Source organism: Rhinolophus sinicus, chromosome 14 (genome assembly GCF_057876585.1).
Source record: "Rhinolophus sinicus isolate RSI-liver-muscle chromosome 14, RSI-T2T, whole genome shotgun sequence".
NCBI lineage: Eukaryota > Metazoa > Chordata > Mammalia > Chiroptera > Rhinolophidae > Rhinolophus > Rhinolophus sinicus.
This window is the reverse complement of record NC_142514.1, coordinates 117050719-117077129: the sequence shown is the minus strand read 5'-3', so window position 1 is coordinate 117077129 and position 26411 is coordinate 117050719. Positions and strand designations below refer to the sequence as shown.

Below are 26411 nucleotides of genomic sequence, written 5' to 3'. Positions count from 1 at the left end.
TCTGGTGGACAAGTCCCTTCAGTCTTTTCTTCTTTGAAATTGTCTTGGCTCCTGTAAATATTTTTTGTACATAAATGTGAAAAGTGTTAGGATGGCAACCTCAGCAGACATATACCTTAGTTTTAAAAATCACCAGCAACTCTACACTGAAAATATGAAAAAGATTAACTGAGTAAATTTAACATCAAACTGTAAGGTTATACAAGATTAAAGTCATATAGTAGTATTTATTATACCTGAACGTCATTACATACATATTTGGGAAAAATATCTAAGGCTTTTGAGTTTTTTAAATTCGAATTTTCCCCTATACTGAAGTATACTCATTATCTTACTTTTTGGTCTGGACAAGAACTGAAATAATCTTGAATTCAGAATGAACAATTCTTGCTATATATATTTTCCCACATACATAAGGAAGATTCTGTAACTTTCCGAGAAATACTGACTTGAACTAAATACTAAACTACTACCAAACTCTTCTTGTGCATATCTGAAAGTTTTTAGTCATTGGGAGCCATGACATTTCTTTTCTCTGTATCATAAACTGTTATGAATACTTTCTTTTTACTATTAACGTTGGAACAGAAGACCTCCTGTTTCGAGACTGACTGGCAGGCAGAAATGACAGGGACAGGAAATGGGAAATGGTTCAGGGTCTTGGAATTCCCCAAATGCCTAAGTGGCTTGTTATTTGGAAGTTTTTGAAATGTTTGCCCACTGGAGTTCCCCCCGAGAAAAAGCATCTGATTTTATTGACAAAGAGTGTCTTCACAGAACATAAAATTAAGAAATTCGCTCCTGCAATACAACAAACATTTACTGCATGCCACTACTTTTGTGGTACTAGGTGGCGGGGCGGGGGGAGACAAACGTCCATGACTAGTAACATCAAGATTTCTTATTTGCAATCCTCTACCAGTTATTAACTGAACTACTTAAGACTTCATTGATAAGTCGGCTCCTTTGTGGTTCACGTACGATTTTATATATAAACACATACATGAACGTATACATTCTATTTTAGTCACATTCAGAAAAATGTAACTTCATAGGGAGTGAGGACTGGTCTGAAATACCGTCCACGTTGCTAGCGATGAGCTTTTGAAATAAGGACACTTTTTCGTTAGTGCATATGTCTCCAGAACAGAAAAACAAAGTTAAAAAACAAGTTTAAAAATGAAAGCTATATTGGTTGATTATAGATTTATCATGTGATCCCTAAAGATTATAAAGTCAGCACTTCAAAATTAATCTTCCGATGCTGTTCTACTTTCCAACTTTGCTTTTTTCCATTTCCACCGCCAGCTGTGAATGTTTATGTTAGGCAGCTGTGTTCTGAGGAAAAACGGTTACAACTGTTTTAAACGGTTACAATTGTTTACTTAATTGAAGCAAAAATGCCACCAGGTTGACTCCATCCTCAAATGCAGTCATCTACGACGAGTGGAGGCGTCACACTAGAGGAATGTGGCCTGGAGTGGGATCAAATAACTCAGAGGGAACGCAGAGAAGACGCGCAAAACCACCGCCGCACGGGCATTTCCGCAGGGCTTCCCAAGAGTCAAACTCTTCGGCTCACCGTTTGCCGTGTTCCCCTCGGGAGAATGTTAGGGCCAGAGAGAGAGGGAAACGTCAAAAGTACTCAAGCCGCGAGATTAAAAATCGAAACACCGAGCTGACGGAAACGGTTTCGTTCCTGCCCGAACACCGTAGACTCCCCGGCGCCCTCGCGCGGCGGTGACGCTGTCCCCGGATAAGCGCGCTGACGTCACCGTGCGTCGGCAGGGGCCTTGCGTGGCTGCGGGCTTTGGGAGCGTTGAACCGGAGCCAGCCGGGGCGCATCTGTTGTTCGCGCCGTTCCTCTCGGGTGTGTGGAGACCTCCAGGCCGCCGCGCCGTTTCCGTGTGTGCTGCGCCTGCTCTGAGGTGAGTGCTTCTTCCGGGCCCCGGCCGCGCCAGCCGGTTGGGGCCCGCGGGCTCGCGGGGCCCACTTCCTTTCCCAGAAGCTGTGGCGGGCGGAGGAAAGACAGGGCCTAGGGCCCAGCGGCCGGGGGATTCGAGGGTCGCAGTGAGCTTCTGCCCTCGCGTAGGCTTTTATTTAATACGGAAGTTCCACTCCAAGATACGTAATCGAAAATACTTGTGAAAAATTGACCTGTTTGCTTCCCTGCTGGGCCGCCGCCCAATTTTCCGGCCCTTGGACTTTGACCAAGATGCTTTCTCTTAGAGTGTTTGCAGGGTTTTCAGTTTAGCCTTGGGTATTCCTTTAATTTGTTGAAACAAAGACAGTGTTCTGTCTCATACGGTGTTTCCCGAAAATAAGACCTAGCCGGACCATCAGCTCTAATGCATTTTTGGAGCAAAAATTAGTATAAGACTCGGTGTTATATTATGCCCGGTATTATATTATATTTATTATATATTATATTATCATAAATACCTGGTCTTATAGTAAAATAAGGCTGGGTCTTATATTAATTTTTGCTCCAAAAGACGCATTAGAGCTGATGGTCCGGCTAGGTCTTATTTTCGGGGAAACACGGTATTTAAGGTAGTTTCAAGTAGTCTATTGTATGCTGTGAGAAATAACTCCAGGAAATTAATGGGTAAATCCTAATTGTTGCTCTCCTTTTTCCTTCCAGTCTATCCCCCGCATCCAGCTACAGTTTGCATAGAGTAAAAATCCACAGAACAGTGCTTGTAGACAAAAAAAATATATATATGATTTAAAGATATGATGTCAAGTCTGGGTGTACCGAAAGCATTCGTGCAAGTGGTCACATTCCCAAGGCCATTGGACTAACGTTTTGTTTTTGAGGTGCTTTCTGTGGTTGCTTTGGAATTGGGAGGGAATTGTAGAGTTGAAGAATTTATTTATGCTAATAAGTTCCTGATGCGTTTTACTCTTACTGGTCAGCTTGCCTAGTACTGGAGAGACTTGACATTAAAAAATAGTGTTACTGTCTAATTACTGCTGGACTGTTGCTGATAGGGTGTTGTGTCCTTCACCACTATCCCCTTTTGCCTCTAGCAAACCGCCAGAGATTTATCCTTAATATTAAAAGTTGTCACCAAAAAAGGGGACGAGACCAAGGACAAGATATTTTCCTATGAGGAAATGTCTGTCTTCAAAGTTGTATATTTAAAAAATACATATGTGTGTGTGTGTGTGTGTGTGTGTGTGTGTGTACACACACAGTGCTAACGGGGGTATATTGCATTTATTTTAATTAAAAGGTTTTCCAATTAGAATGTTTTGGTGACAAATTGCTGGAATTAAGATGTATTATTGAAAGTATATGTCATTTTTAGACTTTACTTAATAAATTGAAGTCTATAAATTCTATTTACAATTAAAATACAGTTTTCTAAAATAGTTTTTTTTTTTTTTTTCCAGATTTATAACCCTGAAGAGACTACTTTTTTCCTCTCATTTTTTTCTGATGCAGTAATAAATCCCATTATGGAGACCTAGAAACTTTATAAAGGGGTATAGTTTGAATTCTGTGGAGTGTAATTTTGTGTATGAATTATATTTTTAAAATATGAAGGGTTTTCAGAAAGAAGGCTAGTAGGGTTAATTGCTGGTACATTATGCATAACAGTAATTTTGTTGGTAATATAGTTTATTAGGCATTTTGATAACAGTAGAAAGGACAAACAGCATCTTGATAAATTGATTTATCTTTAGATACAAAATGAATGATACTATAGGTACATCATCCTTAAATGAAAGACAGGTTAATTTTTAAATGCAGTGTAAAAAGTTTCTACTGTGGAAGTTTTAAGGTTAACTAGTTAAGTTTATGGAGAAAATACCTTCATCAGCTGATCAAGTATAATGTGGTTTGCAAAGTTAGGAAGAAAGACAACATAATCATGCTGCAGGAAATGGAAACATATATAGACAATAATTTAAAAAGATGGAAAAATTAACAGTTTGTGAGTTTTAAGCAGAATTTATTTCATTTGACATCATATACACTATAACAGACATAGGTTCAAAAAGGTTGTGGGTGTTGACTGTCCCCAAAAGTTGTTAGCTGAAACTAATATAATCCACTTAAGTAGATACTGTGATGATAAGCTGTGTGAAATTAGCCTTTAGATAATGTGACTATATGAAGACTTTAATTCTTGTTTACTAGACTGAAACTTTTTTTTTTTTTTTTTTGATAATCATATTAAAATACTTATAGGGAAAGAAGCCTGCTTATAGTTTTTCCTCTTGTAGCATAATCAGTAATTGGCTTGATATCTAGGGTTTGTAGCTTATAACCAAAAGCACATTAAAGGTATAATTTAGGTATTCTATAGTTGTTTAGAATTTTGGGAATATAAACCTCCTTGAAAAGTCGAGTAGTTTTAACATATTTTCAGAAGTGTGTCAACTTCTTTCAGGCCATTGAGTTAGTATTACACCAAATAATGAGCAAATAACACTTGGGTTACCTAAAAAAGTTAATATTGTATCCCAAAGAGTACTAAAAATTATCTTGGTTATTTAAAAGAGATATTCATTCTACCTGTGTGTAAATTCAGGTGTAAATCCAGTAAAGGTCTGGTGAATTTGACATAACTAGGAGTCTATCATTTGATTCTTTTTTATAGTAATCGAATTTAGTGTGAAGAAATAAGAGATTGCATCAAAAAGTAAAATCACTCATGCACAAAACTACCTCCCAACGACTTGTCGCAGGTCCCTTGTATCAAAAAATTAAGAGTATAATGGAAGATAGCACCATCTTGTCAAATTGGACAATCGGCAACAAACACAAAATGGAATATGACTTTTCATGTGAACTGTACAGAATGTCTACATATTCGACTTTCCCTGCTGGTGTTCCTGTCTCAGAAAGGAGTCTTGCTCGTGCTGGTTTTTATTACACTGGTGTGAATGACAAAGTCAAATGCTTCTGTTGTGGCCTGATGCTGGATAACTGGAAAGAAGGAGACAATCCTGTTGAAAAGCATAAAAAGTTGTATCCTAGCTGTAGCTTTATTCAGAATCTGGTTTCTGTTACTAATTTGGAATCTACCTTTAAGAATACTTCTCAGATGAGAAACAGTTTTACACATTCATTATCTCCCACTTTGGATCATAGTGACTCATTCAGTGGTTCTTATTCAAACCTTTCACCAAATCCTCTTAATTCTCGAGCAGTTGAAGACTTATCCCCATTGAGGACTAACCCCTATAGTTACGCAATGAGTACTGAAGAAGCCAGATTTCTTACTTACCATGAGTGGCCATTAAGCTTTTTGTCACCATCAGAATTGGCAAGAGCTGGCTTTTATTACATAGGACCTGGAGATAGGGTAGCCTGCTTTGCCTGTGGTGGGACACTAAGTAACTGGGAACCAAAGGATGATGCTATGTCAGAACACCGAAGACATTTCCCCAACTGTCCATTTTTGGAAAATTCTCTAGAAATGCTGAGGTTTACCATTTCAAATTTGAGCATGCAGACACATGCAGCTCGACTGAGAACGTTTATGTACTGGCCATCAAGTGTTCCAGTTCAACCTGAGCAGCTTGCAAGTGCTGGTTTCTATTATGTGGGTAAGAAACAAACTAATACTTAGTTCTACATTTTATCCTGTTTATTTTGATTTACATATTAGAATGTGTATTCAATTTTAGCTTCTGTTTTCTTAAGGTCGCAATGATGATGTCAAATGCTTCTGTTGTGATGGTGGCTTAAGGTGTTGGGAATCTGGAGATGACCCATGGGTAGAACATGCCAAGTGGTTTCCAAGGTAATTGTTTTTAAAGGTATTCCTACACAAAACTGCATAAAGAAGTAGGCATGCTTTCATGGTTCAGTTTACATCTCAGTATAACAAAGCTTCTCTTACGCCGTTGGGGTATTAGCCTTTGAAAACACCTAATTTGAACTTTATTTTGATGACAAAAGTGGTAGAATATTCTGTGCCCTTTTCTCCTTTTGTAAGCCATGTGTTCAGGATATAGTTTAACTTGACTCATTTACAATTATGACCGTACATTTCATTTGTATATTTCCCATTTTGCTTTAAAGAAGACTTAAGGATTACAAAGATAGGTAAACTAGAACAAAAAGAGTATAAGTTAGACGTAAGAAGGGAAAGGAAAACAGGAAGAGACATAAAATTGATCTAGGAATAAGATAAATATAAAATGCATATAATATCTATTAAGTCTGATTATAAATTATTTTTTTCTGTACAATTTTATCTTGTGATATGTCATCTCCTTTTAGTCACTCTGTCTCTAGCAGTATCTCCTATTTTTAGAAAGAATTTACAGACAGTGTTGTTAGTGGAAATAGAATTAGAAATTATTTTTGTTATTGGGTAGCTGTGTGAACTTGGACAAGTTGTGTAATGTCTTTGAGCCTATTTCCTCTTCTGTAAAAGGAGAGGGTTGCACCAGATAATATTTTCTTGATTGTGGTAAAACATATGTAACAAAATTTACCATTTTAACCGTTTTTAAGTATGTAGTTCCGTGGCATTAATAAGTACATTCACATTGTTTCTCAATCATTACCACCATCCATTTCCAGAACTTTTTTGTTTTCCCAACCTGAAACTTGTGTTCAACCCCTAGCCTCTGGCAACCGCCATTGTACTGTCTATGAATTTGACTACTTTAGATACTTATAAGTGGAATTGTTTAATAATACATGTTTTGACCTGTGAGTGCCTTTCACAGTAATCTCTTGAACCTCTTCAGGATATTAAAAAATCCTCTTGTCATTTTTGTATAAGATTAAAAAAGCAATTTAAGCCAATAAATATTGTTATGGATAAGTACATTGTTAAAAGTTGTGTTTTAAAATTGTCTTTAATATTCATAACATATCAAGATAAATTTTGACTTTTTAACACTGAAACATGACATATGTTTTGTTTACTTTAAATAATTTATATCGTAATTTATGTTTTATTGCCAGAATTTTAAACAATTTCACTATCTTTGGCTCTGTGGGGTTGTGTACCTACAATTTGAAATTTAATACTCTGTGAAAAAGGGAAAAATAGCTTTCCAATTCCAGTGTTTGAATTGCTGTATTTTGTCCTTTATAAAACAAAACGAAATCTTGGTTTATTTCTGTAATTTGTGTTTTGTTTTAAATAGTTACGTAAGGGAAAAGGCGTAGGGGTGCTTTTTTGTAAATAGTTCTGAAAACAAATTTCAATTGTGGATAATCTTTAATCTTAGTAAAGGAAAACCAAAATGGATAATCATTATCACTGTATTTTAACACTGTTCACTTATTTATCAAATGCTTGTGCCTACTGAATAGTATTTTAGATGCTGGGAATATATAACAGAATAAGACACAAAAATCGCTGTCCTCATGGACTTTATTGAAGGAGGGGGAAACATGGGGCTGACACAGTTTCTTATACTTCCTGTCTTTAATCATTATGAATACAAATTAATTAGTCCCAGAAGAAAATAATTTAACACTATATAAAACTATATAAAGTTATTTGGGTGATAAAACTTGAGTTTTGAACATGCTTATGTAATTTTTACTAATTCTACCCATTCACCAGTTGAAGGACATTTGGGTTTCCAGTTTGGAGAAATAATGAATAAAGCCTCTCTAAACATTAATAAACATTTGTGGACACATGTTTTCGTTTTTCTATGGTAAATATCCACAAGTGTTATTGATGGGTTGTATGGCATATTTTTTTTAACTTTATAAGAGACTGCCAAATTGTCTTCTGAAGTGGGCGTACCACTTAAAACGTTAAATTCCCACCAGCAATGTTTGAGACCTACGTACAGATGTTCCTCATTTTTAACAACATTTGGTATTTTCAGTCTTATTTCAGTCTTATTCTATTATAATAGATGGGTACGTAGTGGTATTTCACTGTGATTTTAATTAGCATTTCCTTAAGGATTAATGATTGTGAGTTTATTTGCCATCTATACATTTTTGCTGAAGTGTCTGTTTAAATCTTTTTTTTTTTGCGGTCTGTGGCTTGTTTTTTCATTTTCTTAACAGTGACTTGGATGAACAGAAGTTTTTAATTTTGATGATGTCAGTTCATCAATTTTATCTTTTATGGATTATGCTATACCTAAATTGACAAAAAGATCTATGTTTTCTACTAGAAGTCATATTGTTTTACATTTTACATTTATGTGTATGATTCATTTGTAGTTTATTTTTTTATAAAGTATCAGTGTAGGTCGAGGTTCATTGTTTTTTGTGCATGGATATCTAGTTGTCTAGCACCATTTGTTGAAGAACAAAAGGAGTGAATTGGAAACAGATATCATTTGAACTTCCTGGAACACCTTTGAGAAGCCCTAGTAGTTTGAAAACAGGTTTTTGGGAAAACACTGTCACATTATGTATAGATGTGATTCAGCATTTTTTGGAGGGAGGGTTTGTGCTTCACATTTAATGGACGAGTGGACACTGGAAAAAGATTAGCAGTTATTGTGAAGATCACGTTTTAGAAATACTAAATTACAGTGTCTGAAGCTGTTAAGCCTCAAAAGTAAATTGTGTAGAACAGCATTTTTCAAGCCTCAGCTTGTGCTCCTTTTTAAGGCTGAACCCTTTTATTGTTACTGTGTTAATGGAATTAAATAGAAAATATCAGAATGCATCAACACATGGTAAGAGTCTGTAGCATGTTAGGAGAATTTTGTTCCTGTTATGTATGTGTACTAGGTTTGTGATTTAGTATTTATACTGTGGGATACTAAGAGTTTGAACTCCACTTTTCTAGAATGATCAGGTTATATTTTTGGTATGAAACAATTTTAAAACATAATTTTCCTCTTATGTTTCAGGTGTGAGTTCTTGATACGCATGAAAGGACAGGATTTTGTTGATGAGATTCAAGCTAGATATCCTCATCTTCTTGAACAGGTAAATTTTTATAATTGGCAACATCTAATTCTCCTAAATAATACTTACAAAAATATTATTAGAAGTGATATTAACATTTGTTTTCTTAATTATAGTTACAGGTTTTGTATGCATATTAATGATACCTTTAATTTTTATTTTTGTAACTACCTTGTTTGTTTAGGGCTTTTAAGAATAGGTTGTTTTTTGAAAATCACCAAACATTCTACTGTATAGTTTGTAGTGGAGTTGGCGCAGGATCTTTAGTGTCCCCTCTATCTTTTCTAGAAAAACACAAAAATATAACTTGTCAGGAGTTTGAAACCTCTGAGAGTGAACCAGCTGAAATAAGACTTTCTAAATGGAATGAGAAATCATTAATATTTTTCCTTACTTGACTGAAACTAGAAATACTTGAATTCTAATTCGGAAGTAGGTGAAGATTAAGGACATTTTTATGATGATTAAGGTAATATAAAGAAAAGTGAAGTATTATTTTGTAAATTACCCAGTTTTCAAAAGAGTGTGTACATTACTTAAGGGAAACTTCATGTTGCTTTGTTCAGGTTGTTTGAGATTTCTGATTTTACCAGTTAATTTTTCTTTGTTTGATAGCTGTTGTCAACTTCAGAGACACCTGGAGATGAAAGTGCTGATCCACCAAGTATGTATGAAAATACTTCAAATACGGAATGGGAATTTTTATAAGAATGTTAAGAATGAAAGTATGTAGACAAAGGATTTCTGAGGTCATAGGAAAAAAGTCTGGGAAGTTAACTAATAAATACTATGTGTCTACTTAGATTAATGACATTGAGGATTCATGGAAATGTACTGGTTTTTCTTCTTGAAGTGCTGACCTTCCAACTGGGGAGACAAAATACATGCAAAAGGAAAACAACCATAACAAATAGTTCAAAGAATACCAATGAAAGGTGCAAATAAGAAGCCCTCCAAGGAGGAAAAGTTGTTTGCTATAAGCTAGCATATTTGAAAAGGCCTAGTTCACATGTGATGTAAGAACTGGGCTAGATATTAGGTATTTGTCAGGTATATATAGTATTTTAGTGTAAGGATAGGAAATACATCTGGTTAGTACTTAGTTTTCGCCACATCTGGCATTTAGTATATGTAATATACGTATATTATGGTGTCCAAAATAGTGAAGATAATAGTCCACAGTTTTCTACACTAATCATATCTAGAAAGAGGTGTTCTTTTCTTGGTATACTCTTTCAAAGAGGGATACTGGCACGTTTGTAGCAGGACAGAAAGAGTCCTAGAAACTATGTATAAGAGTCCTAGAAACCATGGCTTGGGGGATTGTTGAGGATTTGATTCGTAGTATATGACTTGGAAAAGAAAAAGAGTTACATGGATGTATAACTATATCCTGTGTAATAGAGCTGGAAAAAAACAAGACAGTAGTGTTGACTGTTCTTGCTTTAAATTTATAACCGCAAATTTCTAGTAGGCTGTCTTGCAGTCCTACTGCAGTTCCGTATAAAATCACTTTGCTAAACTTCCAAATGACTTTCACATTTTCTCCATAAGTTTCTAACACTCCTTCCCATCTTATTCTCATAACCTTCATTCACTGAGAAAATGAAAAGAATCAAGAAAACTACTTGATCTTGTCACCACCAAAACCACCAGTCTACAAATGTACCCATATACTCTTCTTTCTGTTGTTTTGTAAAGGATGCATTGTCCTTGCCTTTGTCTAAGCTCAACTCGTCCATTTGTCCTCTTTCCTCTGAAGCTCATCCCTTACTGCCAGCTTGAGAACTTTGCTTTGGCAATAATTTGCCTGTCTCTCACATCATGGGTTTTTCAGTTTCTTCTCAATCATTTATTTCAGGATACAAACATACACCATTGCCAGTCCTAAGAAAACTTCCTTGAACTTACGGTTCCCATCCAGCTATTGTCTCATTTCTCTGCTTCTCTTTACAACAGAATGCCCAGTGAGATGTATCTGTGCTTACTTTCTTCACCTTTCATTCTTTAATTCTACTGAAAACTGTTCTTGTCAGAGTCAACAAGAACCACCATCTTAGCAAATCCACTGCTTGACCTGTTATCCCATTTGAAACAATTAAGTGCTTTATTCTTGCTTTATAGAGATATAATTGACATAAACATTGTGTAAGTTTGAATGGCATGATTTGATACACATATTGCAAAATGATTACCATATTAATGTTAGTGAATACATCCCTCACCTCACATAATTAAAAAATTTTTGTGGTGAGAACATTTAAGATTTACTTAGTAACTTTCAAGTATTTAATACAGTATCATTAACTGTATATCATACAGGTAATAGTCACCATGCTGTATATTAGATCCACAGAACTTACAACTTACTTGTCTTATAAGGTCCACCCATATTGTCACAAGTGGCAGGATTTCCTTCTTTTTATGGCTAAATAATCTCTGTGTGTGTGTGTGTGTGTGCGCGAGCGCGCACACATAAAGCCACATTTTCTTTATTCATCTGTTGTTGATGGACCCTTAAAAGTTGTTTCCATGTGTTGGCTCTTGTGAATAATGCTGCAATGAACATGAGGTGTGGATATCTCTTCAAGATAGTAACTTTTTTCCTTTGGATATATACATAGAAGTGGGGATTGCTGGATCATATGGTTGTTCTATTTTTAATTTTTTGTGAACCTCCTTACTGTTTTCCATTATGGCTGCTCCAATGACACTCCGACCAACAGTGCACAAGTGTTCCCTTTACTGCACAGCGTTCCAACTCTTATCTCTGGTCTTTTTTATGATAATAGTCATTATAAAAAGTGTGAGATGATATCTCATTGTGGTTTTGATTTTGTATTTTCTAGTGATTAGCGTTATTGAGCATCTTTTCATGTACCTACTGGCCATTTGTATATCTTCTTTGGAAAAGTGTCTCTTCCGGTCCTCTGGCGATTTTTTAATTTAGTTGTTTGTTTTTTCCTATTCAATTATGTGAGTTACTTATTTTTTAGGGGGGGGGGGCGATATTAATCCTTTATACATGGTTTGCAAATATTTTCTTCCATTACGTAGATTACCTCTTCATTTTGTTCATGGTTTCTTTTGCTGTGCTGCAACTTTTTAGTTTGATGTAGTCCTACTTATTGATTTTTGCTTTTGTTGCTTGATCTTTTGGTGTTATAGCCAAAAGAATCATAGCCAAGGCCAGTGTCGGAGCTTTTTCTCTTTTCTTCTAGGAGTTTTATGGTTTTAAATCTAAAATTTAAGCTTTTAATCCATTTAATTTTTGTGAATGGTATAAAATAGTAGTCCAGTTTTATTCTTCATGTGAATACCAGTTTTCCCAGCACCATTTACTGAAAAGACTCTCCTTTACCTACTGAGTATTTTTGGCTCCCTTGTCAAATACTGGTTTTCCTTATATGCCTTTATTTCTGGGCTCTCTATTCTGTTCCATTGGTTTGTGTGTTTGTTTTTATGTCAATACAATACTGTTTTGATTACTATAGCTTTGTAATATAGTTTGAAACCAGGAAGTGTGATGCTTCCAGCTTTGTTCTTTTTTCTGATGATTGGTTTGGCTATTTGGGGTCTTTTATGGTTTCACGTGAACTTTATAATTGTTTTTCTACATCTGTGAAAAAGTACCATTGGAATTTTGATGGGGATTTTATGAATTTATACATTATTTTTGGTCCTATGGATGTTTTAACAATATTCTTTCAATCTATAAACATGGGCTATCTTAAGTATTTTATTTTCAGTTGAGATATAATTAGCTGTATTTAATTTTTTATGCTATTGTAAATGGTATTGTTTTATTTCTCTTTCAGATATTTCACTGTTAGCGTATAGAAGTATAAGTGATTTTTGTATGTTGATTTTTTTTTTTTAATATTGCAACTTTCCTGAGGTTGTTTTTTTCTAACAGGTTTTTGGTGGAGTCATTAGGGTTTTCTACATATAAGATCATGTTATCAGCCAACAGAGGCTATTTTACTTCTTCATTTCCTCCTTGGATGCCTTTATTTCTTATCTAATTGCTTTGGCTAGGACTTCCAGTACTGTGTTGAATAAATGTGGTAAGAGTGGGCACCCTTGTCTTATTCCTGATCTTAGAGGAAAAGCTTGCAGCTTTTCACTATTGAGTATGATGTTAGCTGTGGGTTTGTCATCTATGGCCTTTATTATGGTGAGGTATGTTTCTTCCATACCCAAATTTTTGGGAGCTTTGGTCATAAAAAGGGTTAAATTTTCTCAAATGTTTTTTCTGAATCTATTGAGAGGATCATAATGGTTTTTATTATTCATTAATGTTAATGTGGTTTATCATGTTTATTAATATGCATATGTTGGACCATAATTGCATTTTAGGATAAATCCAACTTGATCATATGTATGATTTTTTTAATGTGCTGTTGAATTCAGTTTAATAGTATTTTGTTGAGAATTTTTGCATCTATATTCATCAAGGATATTGGCCTGTAGTTTTCATTCAGTGTCCTTATCTAGTGTTAGTATCAGAGTAATGATAGCCTCATAAATAAGTTTGGGGTTTTCCCTCGTCTTCAGTTTTTTGGAAAAGTTTGAAAAGGATTGAAACTAATTCTTTTTTAAATCTTTGGTGGAATTCACCAATGAGACCATCTGGTCCTAGGCTTTCTTTATTGGGAGGTTTTTTTGATTACTGCTTCAATCATCTTAGTTGTTACTGGTCTGTTCACATTTTCTATTTCTTCATGATTCAGTCTTGGTAAATTATATATTTCCAGGAATTTATTCATTTCATCTATACTATCCAATTTGCTAGCATTAGTTGTTTATAATAGTCTCTTAATGATCCTTTGCATTTCTGGTGTGCATTTGTAATGTCTCTTCTTTCATTTATAATTTGAGTCCTCTCTTTTTTTTTTCTAGATTAGTCTAGCTAGAGGTATTTTAATTTTGTTTATCTTTTCAAAAAACCAACTCAGTTCCATTTTTTTCCTTGTCTCTATATTATTTATTTCTGCTCTAATCTTTATTATTTCCTTTGTTCTGCTAACTAGGGCTTAGTTTCTTTTCCTAACTTCTTGAGGTTTAAGGTTAAATTGTTTATTTGAGATCTTTTTTCTTAAGGCAGGCATTTATCACTATAAACTTCCCTCTTAGAGCTGCTCATGCTTCATCCTCTAAGTTTTGGTTTTTGTTTATTTCAAGGTATTTTCTGATTTCCTTTTGGTTGCTTTGATCCATTGGTTGTTCAGGAGTGTGTTAATTTTTCTGTATTTGTGAATTTCTCAGTTTTCTTTCTGTTGTTGATTTGTCGATTCTTACTGTTGTGGTTGGAAAAGATACTTGATATAATTTCAGTATTCTTGAATTTGTTAAGACTTGTTTTGTGGCCTGACACATGCTCTATCATGAAGAATGTTCCTTGTGAGTTTGAGAAGAATGTGTTTTCTGGTGCTGTTGTTGGAATAGTCTTTCAATGTATGTCTGGTAAGGTAATTTGGTATATTATTGGTATATTGTGTTATTCAGGTCCACTGTTTTTTTGTTAATTTTTTGTCTGGGTCTTGGATGACCTATCAGTGTTCAAAGTGGGGTAGTGAAGTCTCCTAATATTATTGCTCTCTATTTCTTCCTTTCATTCTGTTAATATTTGCTTTTAACATTTAAGTACTCCAATGTTTCGTGAATATATACAGTGGTACCTCGGTTTTCGAACATCTCCGTTGACGAACATTTTGGTTTGTGAACGCCGTAAATTTTATGGATCTATGGTATCATTAGATAGTAAAATTCATGCTAAATTTTCAGTTTTAGGGTTGATTTTAAAGGTCTGAAACGGATTAATCCATTTTGCATTACTTCCTATGGGGAAACCATGCCTCCGTTTTCGAACGTTTCAGAACTCGAATGGTATTCCAGAATGGATTATATTCGAAAAATCAAGGTACCACTTGTATCTTGTTGATGAATTGACTCCTTTTACCTTCTTTGTCTTATCACTGATTCTGACTGAAAGTTTATTTTATATGATGTAAGTATAACCATTCCTCATCTTTCTAGGAATGGACAAATAACAGTTTTCCATACCTTCACTTTCAACCTATCTGTGTCCTTAAAGCCAAAGTATGTCTCATGTAGGCAGCATGTTGGATCTTTTTTTCCCAATCCTTTCATCCATTCTGTATCTTTCAATTAGAGAATCTAGTCAGTTTACATTTAAAGTAACTATTGATAGGTAAGGACTTAACTGTTATAATTTTGTTTTCTGACTTTAAGCCCTTTTGTTCATTTCTTCTTTTCTTGCTGTCTTTCTTTCTGATTAATTTTTCTTTGTGTTTACCATAAGACTTACATAAAGCATCTTACAAATATGTTTATTTTAATCTAATAACTTCCAATCATAAACAAAAACTGCACTTTTACTTCACCCCACATTTTGCACTATTGATGTTATATATTACATCTTTTTATATTATGTGTTAGTAAATCATTGTAGCTATAATTAATATTTTTTTCACATTTACACTAGAGGTAAAAGTGATTTACACAACATTGTTACAGCACAGGGTATTTTTATTTTAATTATATATTTACCTTTACCAGTAAGTTTTATACTTTTATATGTTTCATGCTGTTATTTAGCATCCCTTCATTTTAACTTGAACAAATTCCTTTAGCAATTCGTGTAAGGAATGTCTAGTATTGATGGACTCCCTCAACTTTTGTTGTCTGGCATGTCTTTATCTTTCATTCACTTCTGAAGAACAGTTTTGCCAGTATTCTTGGTGGCCTTTATCTTTTAGCACTTTGATATATTAAGTCACTCTCTCCTGTCTGCCAGTAGATTTCTGCAGAGAAATTTACTAGTAGATTTAGGAGGTTAGCGTATGAGAAGTTGTTTTTCTCTTGCTTCTTTCAGAGTTCTCTCTTTGTCTTTTAACATTTTGATTATGTGCCTTAGAGTAATCTTTGGGTTGATTTTGCTTAGGGATTTTTGAGCAAATTGTTCCTGGATATCCATAACTCTTCCAAGATGTGGGAAGTTTTCAGCTATTCTTTACTATTATTTTTTTAAATTATTATTTCTTTAAGCTTTCTTCCCCTTTCTCTCTCTCTCTCTCTCCTGTGACTCCCATGAGGAGAATATTCATTTGTTTGGTAGTGTCCCATAATTCACATAGGCTTTCTATATCCTTCATTCTCTTTTGTTTTGTTAGTATAACTGGCTCATTTCAAATGCTCTGCGTTTGTGTTCTCTGATTTCTCTGACAAATCATGATCAAGTGTGTTGTTGAATCTCCCTGTTGAATTTTTCAGTTCTGTCATTGTATGCTTTGGCTCCAGGATTTCTTTTTTATTTTTTCTATTGCTTCTATTTCTTTATTAACCTTGTAATTTTGTTCGTGTGTTGTTTTTCTCATTTTGTTTAGTTGTTTATCTTTGTTCTCTTGAATTTCATTGAGTTTCGTTAAGACGATTTTTAATTTGTCAGGCAAATCAGTTGTCAGAAGACTTACAGCTTTCCATTTCTTTGGAGTTAGTTACTGCAACTTTATTAGTTTCCTTTGATGGCGTCATACTTGCCTGATTTGCATGATACATATAGTCTTGTCTTGATATCTGTGCATATGAAGGAGTATACACCTCTTCCAGTCTCTACAGACTGGTTTCGGCCCATAAACACCTTTTATAGGGTCCCCTGGCTCATGGGATTATCTTTGAAGTTGCAGTCATGCTCGCTTGGAGCTGTTATGAGGGTGCTGCTGGGTCTGTGGTGGGATCCATGATTGGCGGGCTAGTTAACAGGGGCTTGGGTTAGTGTGGATCCTATCTGGTTCCTTGGTAGATGGGATTGCTTTCAGTACATTGTTCAGTAGGATGTTGTTGGGACAAGGGTTGACTTCAGTGTCCATAGTTGGGCTCCAGACAGTGGGCCTATTACCAGATGTGCAGATGAATGAGGTTCCCTCCAGGTCCTTGGGAGGGCTCCTGTCTGGACACTGAATTTGTCCCTTGATGGGCAGGACTGGCTCTGGACTATTGCTGAGAGGGGCTGGAACTGAGCCCCAGAGCTGTTCCAGATTCTACAGTCAAGATTGAGGTCTGCAACCTGGCTCTGGAGGCATGCACGGATGGGCACGTCTCCTGCCCGGTCCCTTGGTGGACTGGAATGCTCTCTAACTACGGTAGGGAGGCTGTAGTTGTTTCAGGACTTCCTGAGTGTCTCCCAGCAGGTCCCTGTGCTTGCAGTACTGCTGTGGACTGGGCCTGAGAGGGCCTGGAGCCGAGAATGGGCTCTTTCAGGGTCTCTTTATGCTCAGTTAGGACTGTCACTTGCTGGGTCCCTGTGCCAGCAGGACTGTGGACTGCAGCCGGGCTGGATTGGAGCTCAGTTATGAGTTCCTTTCAGAATCTGCACTTTGACAGGTCCTGGCCCAGGGTTAGATCCAGTTCATAGGCAACTTCAGTGTCAACAGCTGGGCCTTAGGTCTGTATTCCTGTTACCCAAAGCACAGGTAGGCCTGGCTCCTCTCGATTCCCTAGTGTATAGGGTGGTGACAGGACCAAATTAAATGGGATTGCAGCTAAGTCCTGAGGGATACGAAGCTGTTTTTAGGTCTCTAGATAGGACCATGGTCAGTGAGTCAGCTGCCAGGGTTCAGGCCTGTCTTCCCCAAACAGTTCTCTTTGGTCTTGGACTGCATTGGAATTTCATAGTCTTCTAGCCGGATCTCAAAGCTCTCACAAAGGTACTTTGTCCACGGATGGATTCTAAATTGTTGTTGATATAGGAGTATGAGTGGGAGACATCTTATTCAGCAGTCTTGCTGATGTCACTCTCCTTCATCCTTTTTAAGACATGTTCTTCTCTTGGCTTCCCAGACACCACACTTCTGGTTTTTCCCTATTTCCCTGATTGATCATGAATAGTCTCCTTTGGTGACTACTCCTTTTTTGAACCTCTAAATGGTGGAATTCCTCGCAGTGCTCCGCCCAAGTTTATTTCTCCATTTCCTGAGCTCCAAGCTGGCGTGTTCAACTATCTGTTTAAATTTCTACTTGGCTATAACGAGTATTTCAGAGTTAATATGACCAAACCAAACTTTTCTCCTGTCCTTCATCCCTCAGATTTGCTCCTTCTCTGGTCTTTCCCATCTCAGTTAATGGGACCCACTGCTAGCTAAGGTCGAAAGTTGACTAAGTTACACATCATTCCTGATTCCTCTCTTTACTTTGTATGTTTAATCTATTGGAAGTCGTTTAATCTCTGCTTTTATACTGTGTCCAAAATCTTGCCACTTTTCTCCATTTCCACCTCTTATCAACCTAATGCAAACTACCATCATTTTTTGTTGTAATGATATCCTAACAGGGCTTATTGTTAGGATATCATTACAGCAGAAAATGATGACAGTTTACTCCATTCTACCACATAAAAGTTTATCACCAAGCTGCCGGAGTCATCCTTTGAAAAAAGAAACCAGGTTTTAACAGTTCCCTGCTTAAAACCCTTCTATAATATTCTAGCAAACTTCAAATAGAATATAAACTTCTCTCAAGGCTCTTCATTATCTGGGCATCACCCTCCTCTACTTTCATCACCTTTTTGCATCTTGAATATATCAAGCTTTGCTCTTGACTTAAGGTTCTGTACTTGCTGTTCTCTTTGCCTGGAAGACTCCTTTCAGATATTCCCATGGCTCACTCTTTTCTATCAAGTATTTGTTCTGGTATTGTCTCTTCCCACAGGCTTCCCACATTTGAGCAAGGAAGCACAGTACACAGTGTAGCCATTGCATATTTATATATTTAGTATAACGATTTTCCAGCAGATGGCAATAAAGTGTCTTGAAGAATGTCTTTTGTAATTTTCACAGAGTGCCATATTGGCTAAGCACTGACCCTGTTATCAGAAAATGCTTCTCTGATTACCCTATAAACCATCTCCCTGCCTCCTCGTTTGTTTTAATCACCTTACACTGCTTTATTTTCTTCAGAGCATGTCACTATCTGAAATCGTATTACTTTGTTTACTTCTTTAACCATATGTTTTTTTACATCTTTAGACATTTTGTGTGAACTAGCCTTCCATTTTACTCTGCTTCCTGTCTTTGTTATTCTCTGTTTCATCTGTTCACCGCTTTAGATTCTGTCCATCTTCAAGTCACAGCTCTAATGCCTCCTTTTTCATGAAGTCTTTGTTGATTTCCCCCACTTTCTTGGCTGACATGAGATAATTTCTCACTTCTAAATTTGTGTAGCATTTTGGTTTCTAAAAATGACTAAATCAGAATCATTTGGAGGACTTTTAAAAGATACAAATCCCTAAGCCCCATCTCTACTCCCTCATTAAGTAGGGCTGGAATGTAGCCTGGGAAGTGGTATTTTTTAAAAGTACAGCATATTACTATACTTTCATTTGATCCTGATCAAAGTATTGTTGGAGTTATAGGTAATTGTTGTATGTAGCTCATCTCCCTTACCAAGATATAAGCAGCATGAGAGTAAAGATTGTGTCATAGTCATTGTTTTTCTACATATTTTTATATTTGTGGAATTTAACATTGGTACATGTGTTTTCAAGTAGTTGTTCATTGTGGACCTGGAGAAAACCATTCAGAAGATGCAGTTATGATGAATACACCTGTGGTTACAGCTGCCTTGGAAATGGGCTTCAATAGAAGGCTGGTAAAACAGACAGTTCAGAGTAAAATCCTAACAACTGGAGAGAATTATAAAACCGTCAGTGATCTTGTATTAGATTTACTTGATGCAGAAGATGAAAAAAGACAAGAGGAGAAGGAAAGACAAACTGAAGAAATGGCATCAGGTATTTGGGAATGTTAGTCACCTGCATTATTTCTCGGGGGCTCATAGGAATGTCTCACATGTTGCAGGATCGTTAGCATCCTCGTCTGTCCATCCACTAACTGCTGGTAGCAGCCTCCAGTCATTTCCAAACTGTACATCCCCTTTCTCCACTGTGGGCAGTGGACTACTCTACTCGAGAACCATTGACGAGCTTTTTTCCTATGTGTTTATTTTCCAGTTAGATTGCCTTACATATGCTAATCAGAGGATTTTAGCGTAACTCTTTTCTTGAACTATATTTATTTCTTAAAACAATTTAAGTTCTGAAAAAGCTAGATTTCAAAGTTGAATGTGGATCTTATTTCTCTCTCTTTTTTCAAAATTCCTTGAAATCATAATATGGTATTTGACTCTCTGACTTTTGTAAGGGATCCTTAGACAAAATACAGAAGTGATGATGAAATCCTAGAGCTTGATGAGAAGCCCCTGTCCAACCCAAAGATTGGGAGCTGATTTTAGTATTCATCCAGATAGAGTGTATTAAGTCTCAAGACTCCCAAAACAAGTCTTTTGGGTAATCATTCCTTCAGGAAATGTTTATTGGGTATGAACATCTGTGCCATATACTGTGCTGGTCATTCAGCTTGCTCTCAAGGAGTTTATAGACTAGCTGTGGAGACTAGGCTGCAAAAGATAGGGTTAAAGAGCCAGCAGAGGTGAAGGGTGCATATGTACTGTAAGGTGGGGTATTTGGATTGGAAGACACTTTTTCTGTTTAAGCTTGTAAGTAGTGATAGGATTAGTTTAAGGGAACCTTACTGTGTGGCCATGTAGCAAAACGTTTAAAGTGTGACTTCTAAATTGAGACAGATTTGTGTTTAAATCCTGGCTCTCAGTTACCAGGTTGACAGTTTATTTAACCAGATGTCAGCGTTCTCATCAGTAAAAATGGGGATAATAATGGTACAAATTGCAATGGGTTCCTATAGGACTCAAATAAAACAGTTTAGCACACTGCCTCTAACACATCAAGAAATGTTCGTTAAGTAGATTGATTTGGGAAGAAAGAAGGGCTTAAGTGAAAGAAAGGGCCTGAGCAGAATGAAAACATTTAAGGATTGTTAAGCAGTAATAAAACACAAGTTAAATGAAATCACTGTAATAAATCTGGTCACCGTTGTTTTGTGACTGTCTCTTTGTGAGGCTCTGAGAATGGTCTTGAATTATAGATATGAAATTATGGATTTCTTAATAAGAGAAAAGGGCAAGTAAGGAATAGGGAGGAAGAGTTTAGGGTGCTAATAAGAGATCATTGAAACACCTGACTGATATTAGACTAGAATTGGAAGTAAGCAAAGTCAGGAGACAGCTCTTTTTCTTTTTTTCTTTTTGTTTTTCACTGTTGAAGATCATCTTTATTTAGTTGTTTAACCCTTCGCCCCTCCCATCTCCCATCCCCTACTCCAAGAATATGAACTCCTTAGAAAGCTGTGGTGCCTTCCCTGGCATTTTGCAGAGCCTGGCATGTCGAAGATGCTTTGTTGGTATTTATTGTATGAATGAATTAGTCTCTTTCCATGTGGATGTGCCTTATCCTGCTTCTGCTGAAAGGCTAACAGAGGGAGAGAGACGGAGGAGGAAGTAGGGTACTCGAGTGTGTATTCAGTGTCTGTTTCACATGTTCTTTAGTGAATTTCATGCTCCTTCCTTGGCTCAAAAGACTTCTGCTGGCTGGGGAAGAGGGAGGGGGCTCTGGGAATTGCAGCCCTTGGACACTCTAGCCTGGCATGCTAACCCCCTCTTCCCATGGGCAGGCTCTTCCAGTTAATCTGCCTGCCCACAGACAGAGGAGGAGAGGGCTCTGAGTGAGCCTATGACGGTTTCCCAAGCTGAAGATCTTGCAGGCAGTCTTCAGAGGGCTCCCCTTGGCTTGAGGGGCCTCCTGGGAGCAGAGCGTGTTGACTTGGAGGGGAGGTGGGGCCACAGCCCTTCTGCAGGATGGCAGGGTGCTCCTGGCTTGAGCAAGGTGTCCTCCACCCAGGGGAGCCTCTGGAGTTAGATGGGGCTGGCTTTCCCCACAGAACAAGATGTGGGTCTTCATTGGAGGGGTGACAGGTCCTACGTTGCAACTGGGGGCTCGGGGCAGCACTGGGGGGGTGTCAGGGAGAGCTGTTTCCCATGAGCACAGTCGATAACAAAAGTTAGGTGAGCTGTGGGGATGGCCTTCTAAGGGTGGGCCGGCTTCCCACCTAAACTGGTCTTCAGGCTTGCCTCAAGGCCCGTGATGGGGCTGGCTCTCTGGTTCCTGGGATCTTCTGAGGGGGCCATTGCTGCTGCCACAGTGCCTGGCTTAGCGTAGGCAGGAGGAGCAGTTTGCCTCAGCTTCTTCTAGGATGCAGTTCGAGATAGCTCTTATTAGTAGAATTGGGAATAACATGTAAATATTTTAAAAGGTGGATAACAAATTTGTTAGCGAGGTGAATTATTAAGGTAGAAGGATAAGTTGTGATCAGATAGAGGAATTTCATAGTTTTGAGATGAACAGAGCATTTCACTTCTGGAAAGAAGTAAAAGGGGAAGGAAAATAGACCTCACTATTTACAACTTATTTTTAATTAAGCTATAAATGTAAAGATGTACTATTTTTTCCCCATCTCCCTATCCCCCAATCTGGTTCAAGCCATTGTTTCTCAGACTAGTTGTGTAGGACACAGCTCCCTGGCCCATGCTGGTATTATGAGCCTTGCGCTCCCCCAAGGGGCAGTCAGTCGCAGGTCGGCCGCTCACAGCAGCTCTCGCTGGCTGCTGGCTGCTCACGGCAGCCCAGCTCCAGGGAGAGCCGTCGTTCACAATCTTAGCTGTAGAGAGCGCAGCCCACTGGCCCATGTGGGAATCGAACTGGCGACCTCGGCGTTAGGAGCAGGGCGCTCCAACCACCTGAGCCACTGGACCAATCGAAGATGTACTTTTAAAATAAATTTTGTTAAGGCTGAAAACAGGCAGTTAAATATTATGGTGATTGGGACACCCAAAGAAGGGACTTCTTGAAAAATCCTTCAGGAATGAATGCTCATATTCCATAAATAAAGGAAATTTAACTATGGATTTTATGTGATGTGAGGTTAAAGGACAAAAAATTTGCTTTAGAAAAAAATTAGGCTGGAGGTGGGGGGAGGCGGAAGAAAGGGGGAGGAATTAGGCTTGATTCATATGACTTTTTTAATTGGTTTAAACCTAGACATAAAATAATATTGGTAGCTAACTATGTACCAGATATTATGCTGAATACTTTACATATATTATCTTATTTAATCCTCACAACCTTTTGAGGGAGGTACTACTATTATTATCTATATTTTACAGGTGATGAAATTGAGGTATGTGGAGGTTAGGCGCACAGCTAGTAAGTAGCTGGCCAACATGGGGATCTGTGTCTGCCCTACTTTACGGTTCAGCCTCTTTAACACCGCAGTACGGTAGGCCCCCCTTATCTGCAGTGTACATGTTCCATGGATGACTGAAACTGTGGATATTGCTGAACCCTATATATACTATGTTTTTTCCTATACATGTACACCTGTGATAAAGTTTAATTTATAAATTAGGCACGTTAAGAAATTAACAACATTAAATAATAGTAAAACAATTATAACTATATACATATAATAAAAGGTATGTGAATGGCTTTGGGGCCATTACTAAGTAAAGGTTACGTGAACACAAGCACTGTGACACTGACAGTTGATCTGATAACCTAGTGACTAGGAGCGTATGCAGTATGCAAATACTGGACAAAGGGATGATTCCGTCCTGGCTGGGACAGATTGAGATTTCATCACACTATTCAGAATGGTTCTCTATTTAAAACTTGCGGATTATTTATTTCTGGACTTTTCCATTTACTGTTTTTGGACCGTGGTTGATCATGGGTAACTGAATCAGTAGAAGTGAAACTGCAGATCAGGGGAAGTACTATACTGCTTCATAAGCATGGAGTTGAGAAGAACACTAGGAGACCTGGTTCTGTAACTGACTGTCTGTGACGTTGGACAGGCTACTCATTTTTTTCTGAGTCTTTTTCTTCGTATTTGAATGTGAGAAGTATCATACCTACTTTGTTTAATTGACAGGATCTTTGTATCAAATAAGACAATTTACATGAAAGTGCTTATGAAAACAAAACGATATATGTCTCTTTGAATTAGTGTTTTTGTTCTCTTGGGATAAATACCCAGAAGTGGAGGTGTTGGGTCATATGGTATATATATTTTCAGTTTTTTGAGGAATCTCCATACTGTTTTCCATAGGGGCTGTACCAGCAGTGCACAAGGGTTCCCTTTTCTCCACATCCTTGCCAGCACTTGTTGTTTGTTGATTTATTGATGATAGCCATTCTGACAGGAGTGAGGTGATATCTCATTGTGGTTTTGATCTGCATTTCTCTGATGATTAATGATGTTGAGAATCTTTTCATATGTCTGTTGAACATCTGTATGTCTTCTTCGGAGAAATGTCTATTCAGGTTTTCTGCCCATTTTTAGCAGGATGATCACATTGTAAGGTATAAAAATGTTGAGTTATTATATTGTACGTGTGAAACTAATATAACCAATATAAGATTGTATACCAACTATACTTAAATAAAAAGTAATTTAAAAGTTAAAATGGCAGTGCAAACAGAAGTTAGTATTAATTCAATGGGGGAAGAGTACATAGATTGGAAATTTTTGCTATCCTCTAAAAGTCTCTGCTTGCTTTCAACAGAATAAAGGAAAAGCAGGATTCTAAGCATGTAAATGTATTGACTTTAAAAAGGGACAGAAACAGAGACCCTGTGTGTACACTGTAGAATATGACTTTAAATCTTTTGGAAGTTTTCCAAATGACAGACAGACATTAATGTGCAGACAAGTAATTTTGTCCCTTTTTCAAGTTTCTATTTATTTAGTGCCTAAATTGTTTGTAGGGTTGGTGTGAGTTCAGTTGGAGCACTTTAAAATCTAATGGATTGTTTTTTCCTTTTTTATTTAAAATGAAGATGATTTGTCATTACTTCGGAAGAACAGAATGGCTCTCTTTCAACAGTTGACGTGTGTGCTTCCTATCCTGGATCATCTTTTAAAGGCCAATATAATTAACAAACAGGAACATGATATAATCAAACAAAAAACACAGATACCTTTACAAGCAAGAGAACTGATTGATACTGTTTTAGTTAAAGGAAATGCTGCAGCCAACATTTTCAAAAACTGTCTAAAAGAAATTGACTCTACATTATATAAGAACTTATTTGGTGAGTTTGTTGGTAAAATTATTTTTGAAATCCTTGCAATTATGTTCATCTTTGTGTTTGACAAACAAAATAAATCCAATTAGCAAACTATAGTTTATAATTTAACATGTTCTAAAAAACTGAAGTCTTTTTTGTTGCTCAAGTAGTATGGCTAAATATTTTCTGATAATATATACTTAGAATCTGTGTTGTTCATTAGATAGTAGGTAAAACAGATAGGCAGTAGGTTAGGCAGTGTTGTATTTGGTAGAGTGATGCTTTTTGTGTATGTTTTTATTTTCTTTAGTGGAAAAGAATATGAAGTATGTTCCAACAGAAGATGTTTCAGGTAAAACAAAATTAAGACTTAAGACCAACCTAAAATATTATCTGTATTATTATTTTTTTAATGGGAGGAAGTAAAGGAGAAACTGAATTTCACTAAAGTTTTTTTGTTGTTACTAGGTCTGTCACTGGAAGAACAATTGAGGAGGTTACAAGAAGAAAGAACTTGTAAAGTGTGTATGGACAAAGAAGTTTCTATTGTATTCATACCTTGTGGTCATCTAGTCGTATGCCAGGAATGTGCCCCTTCTCTAAGAAAATGCCCTATTTGCAGGGGTATAATTAAGGGTACTGTTCGTACCTTTCTCTCATGAAAAAATAGGCTATATGTTAGCTTGTATGTAAACGTATTTAAAATATTGTTGAACATTTTAAGCCACCTGAAATGAAAAAAGAATTATTGGTTCTTTAATTAGTAACATTTGTGTTCTACCCTGATTTGGTACTAGTAATGTTGTTTCAAAACATAGATAGTATTGTAGATCATGTTTAATGTTAACCTGTTTATATGAAAGGGAAGACTTATGTTTGCTGGGCTATTTAGTGTCCATGTGTGAACATAGGAGAAATGAAAGAGTAGTCTCAGTGCTATTATGTATCATTTCAGGAGTCACTGAATTTGGTTTTCTTCCTGACAGCTTTGAGTACCACATTATAATTTAAAAGAACTGGAAACCAGGAACTCTGGAGTTTATCAAAGTTGCAGTGCCAAATTCTCTGTGGTGTTTTTCACTTGTAACATAATAAAATTTCTCTTACTGGTAAATAAGCTTCTCCCTAATTTGTGAGTAACATCTTAATAAAGTTCTTTAAAAAGACTGCATCATCAAAAAATATTTTTTTCTTGATTTAAAATAACTTTCCATATGTTTTCATAGGGTTAGAAGGGTTAATGGCGATAACATACATAAACATAGTACCTGTTACATTCTAAGCATTCAAATGCTAGCTATTAGATTAAAAAATTGAAATCATGAAACAAATTACTAATGTTTAATAATGTGAGTAATGAGAATTCCATTAGATAACATTATCTAATTGCTTTGTATATTATAAATATATTCTGAATTAAAAATCCATGTGGAAAATTCTTAAATTAGTAAATCTGCAGTGAATGGAAAATTCTTAAATTAG

At 36.5% G+C, this 26411-nt stretch overlaps 1 protein-coding gene and 1 pseudogene across 2 annotated transcripts; one reads left to right on the top strand and one right to left on the bottom strand.

Annotated features, from left to right (window-relative positions):
* The first annotated feature begins 1788 nt into the window (after positions 1–1788).
* BIRC2 (baculoviral IAP repeat containing 2) lies at positions 1789–26100 on the top strand. Of its 2 annotated transcripts, none has more exons than XM_019712683.3 (9): positions 1789–1928; positions 3400–5565; positions 5663–5762; positions 8812–8890; positions 9485–9533; positions 19437–19679; positions 24699–24953; positions 25240–25281; positions 25398–26100. In XM_019712683.3, exons 2-9 carry the CDS (start codon positions 4668–4670, stop codon positions 25589–25591), a joined length of 1860 nt encoding a protein of 619 aa, XP_019568242.3. In that variant the 5' UTR covers positions 1789–1928; positions 3400–4667; the 3' UTR covers positions 25592–26100. The 2 variants fall into 2 exon arrangements, with proteins under 2 accessions (XP_019568242.3, XP_019568240.3); XM_019712681.3 differs by having other exon boundaries at positions 19434–19679.
* LOC141572195 (steroid receptor-associated and regulated protein pseudogene) lies at positions 21485–21988 on the bottom strand (annotated as a pseudogene).
* Positions 26101–26411: the final 311 nt, after the last annotated feature.

Bases quoted from the DNA above. Each gene is read 5' to 3' on its own strand.
- BIRC2 (XM_019712681.3), top strand. From the start codon at position 4,668: ATGCACAAAACTACCTCCCAACGACTTGTCGCAGGTCCCTTGTATCAA. The intron at 5,566-5,662 runs GTAAGAAACAAA...TGTTTTCTTAAG, and splicing joins TGCTGGTTTCTATTATGTGG to GTCGCAATGATGATGTCAAA. The intron at 8,891-9,484 runs GTAAATTTTTAT...TTTGTTTGATAG, and splicing joins ATCCTCATCTTCTTGAACAG to CTGTTGTCAACTTCAGAGAC.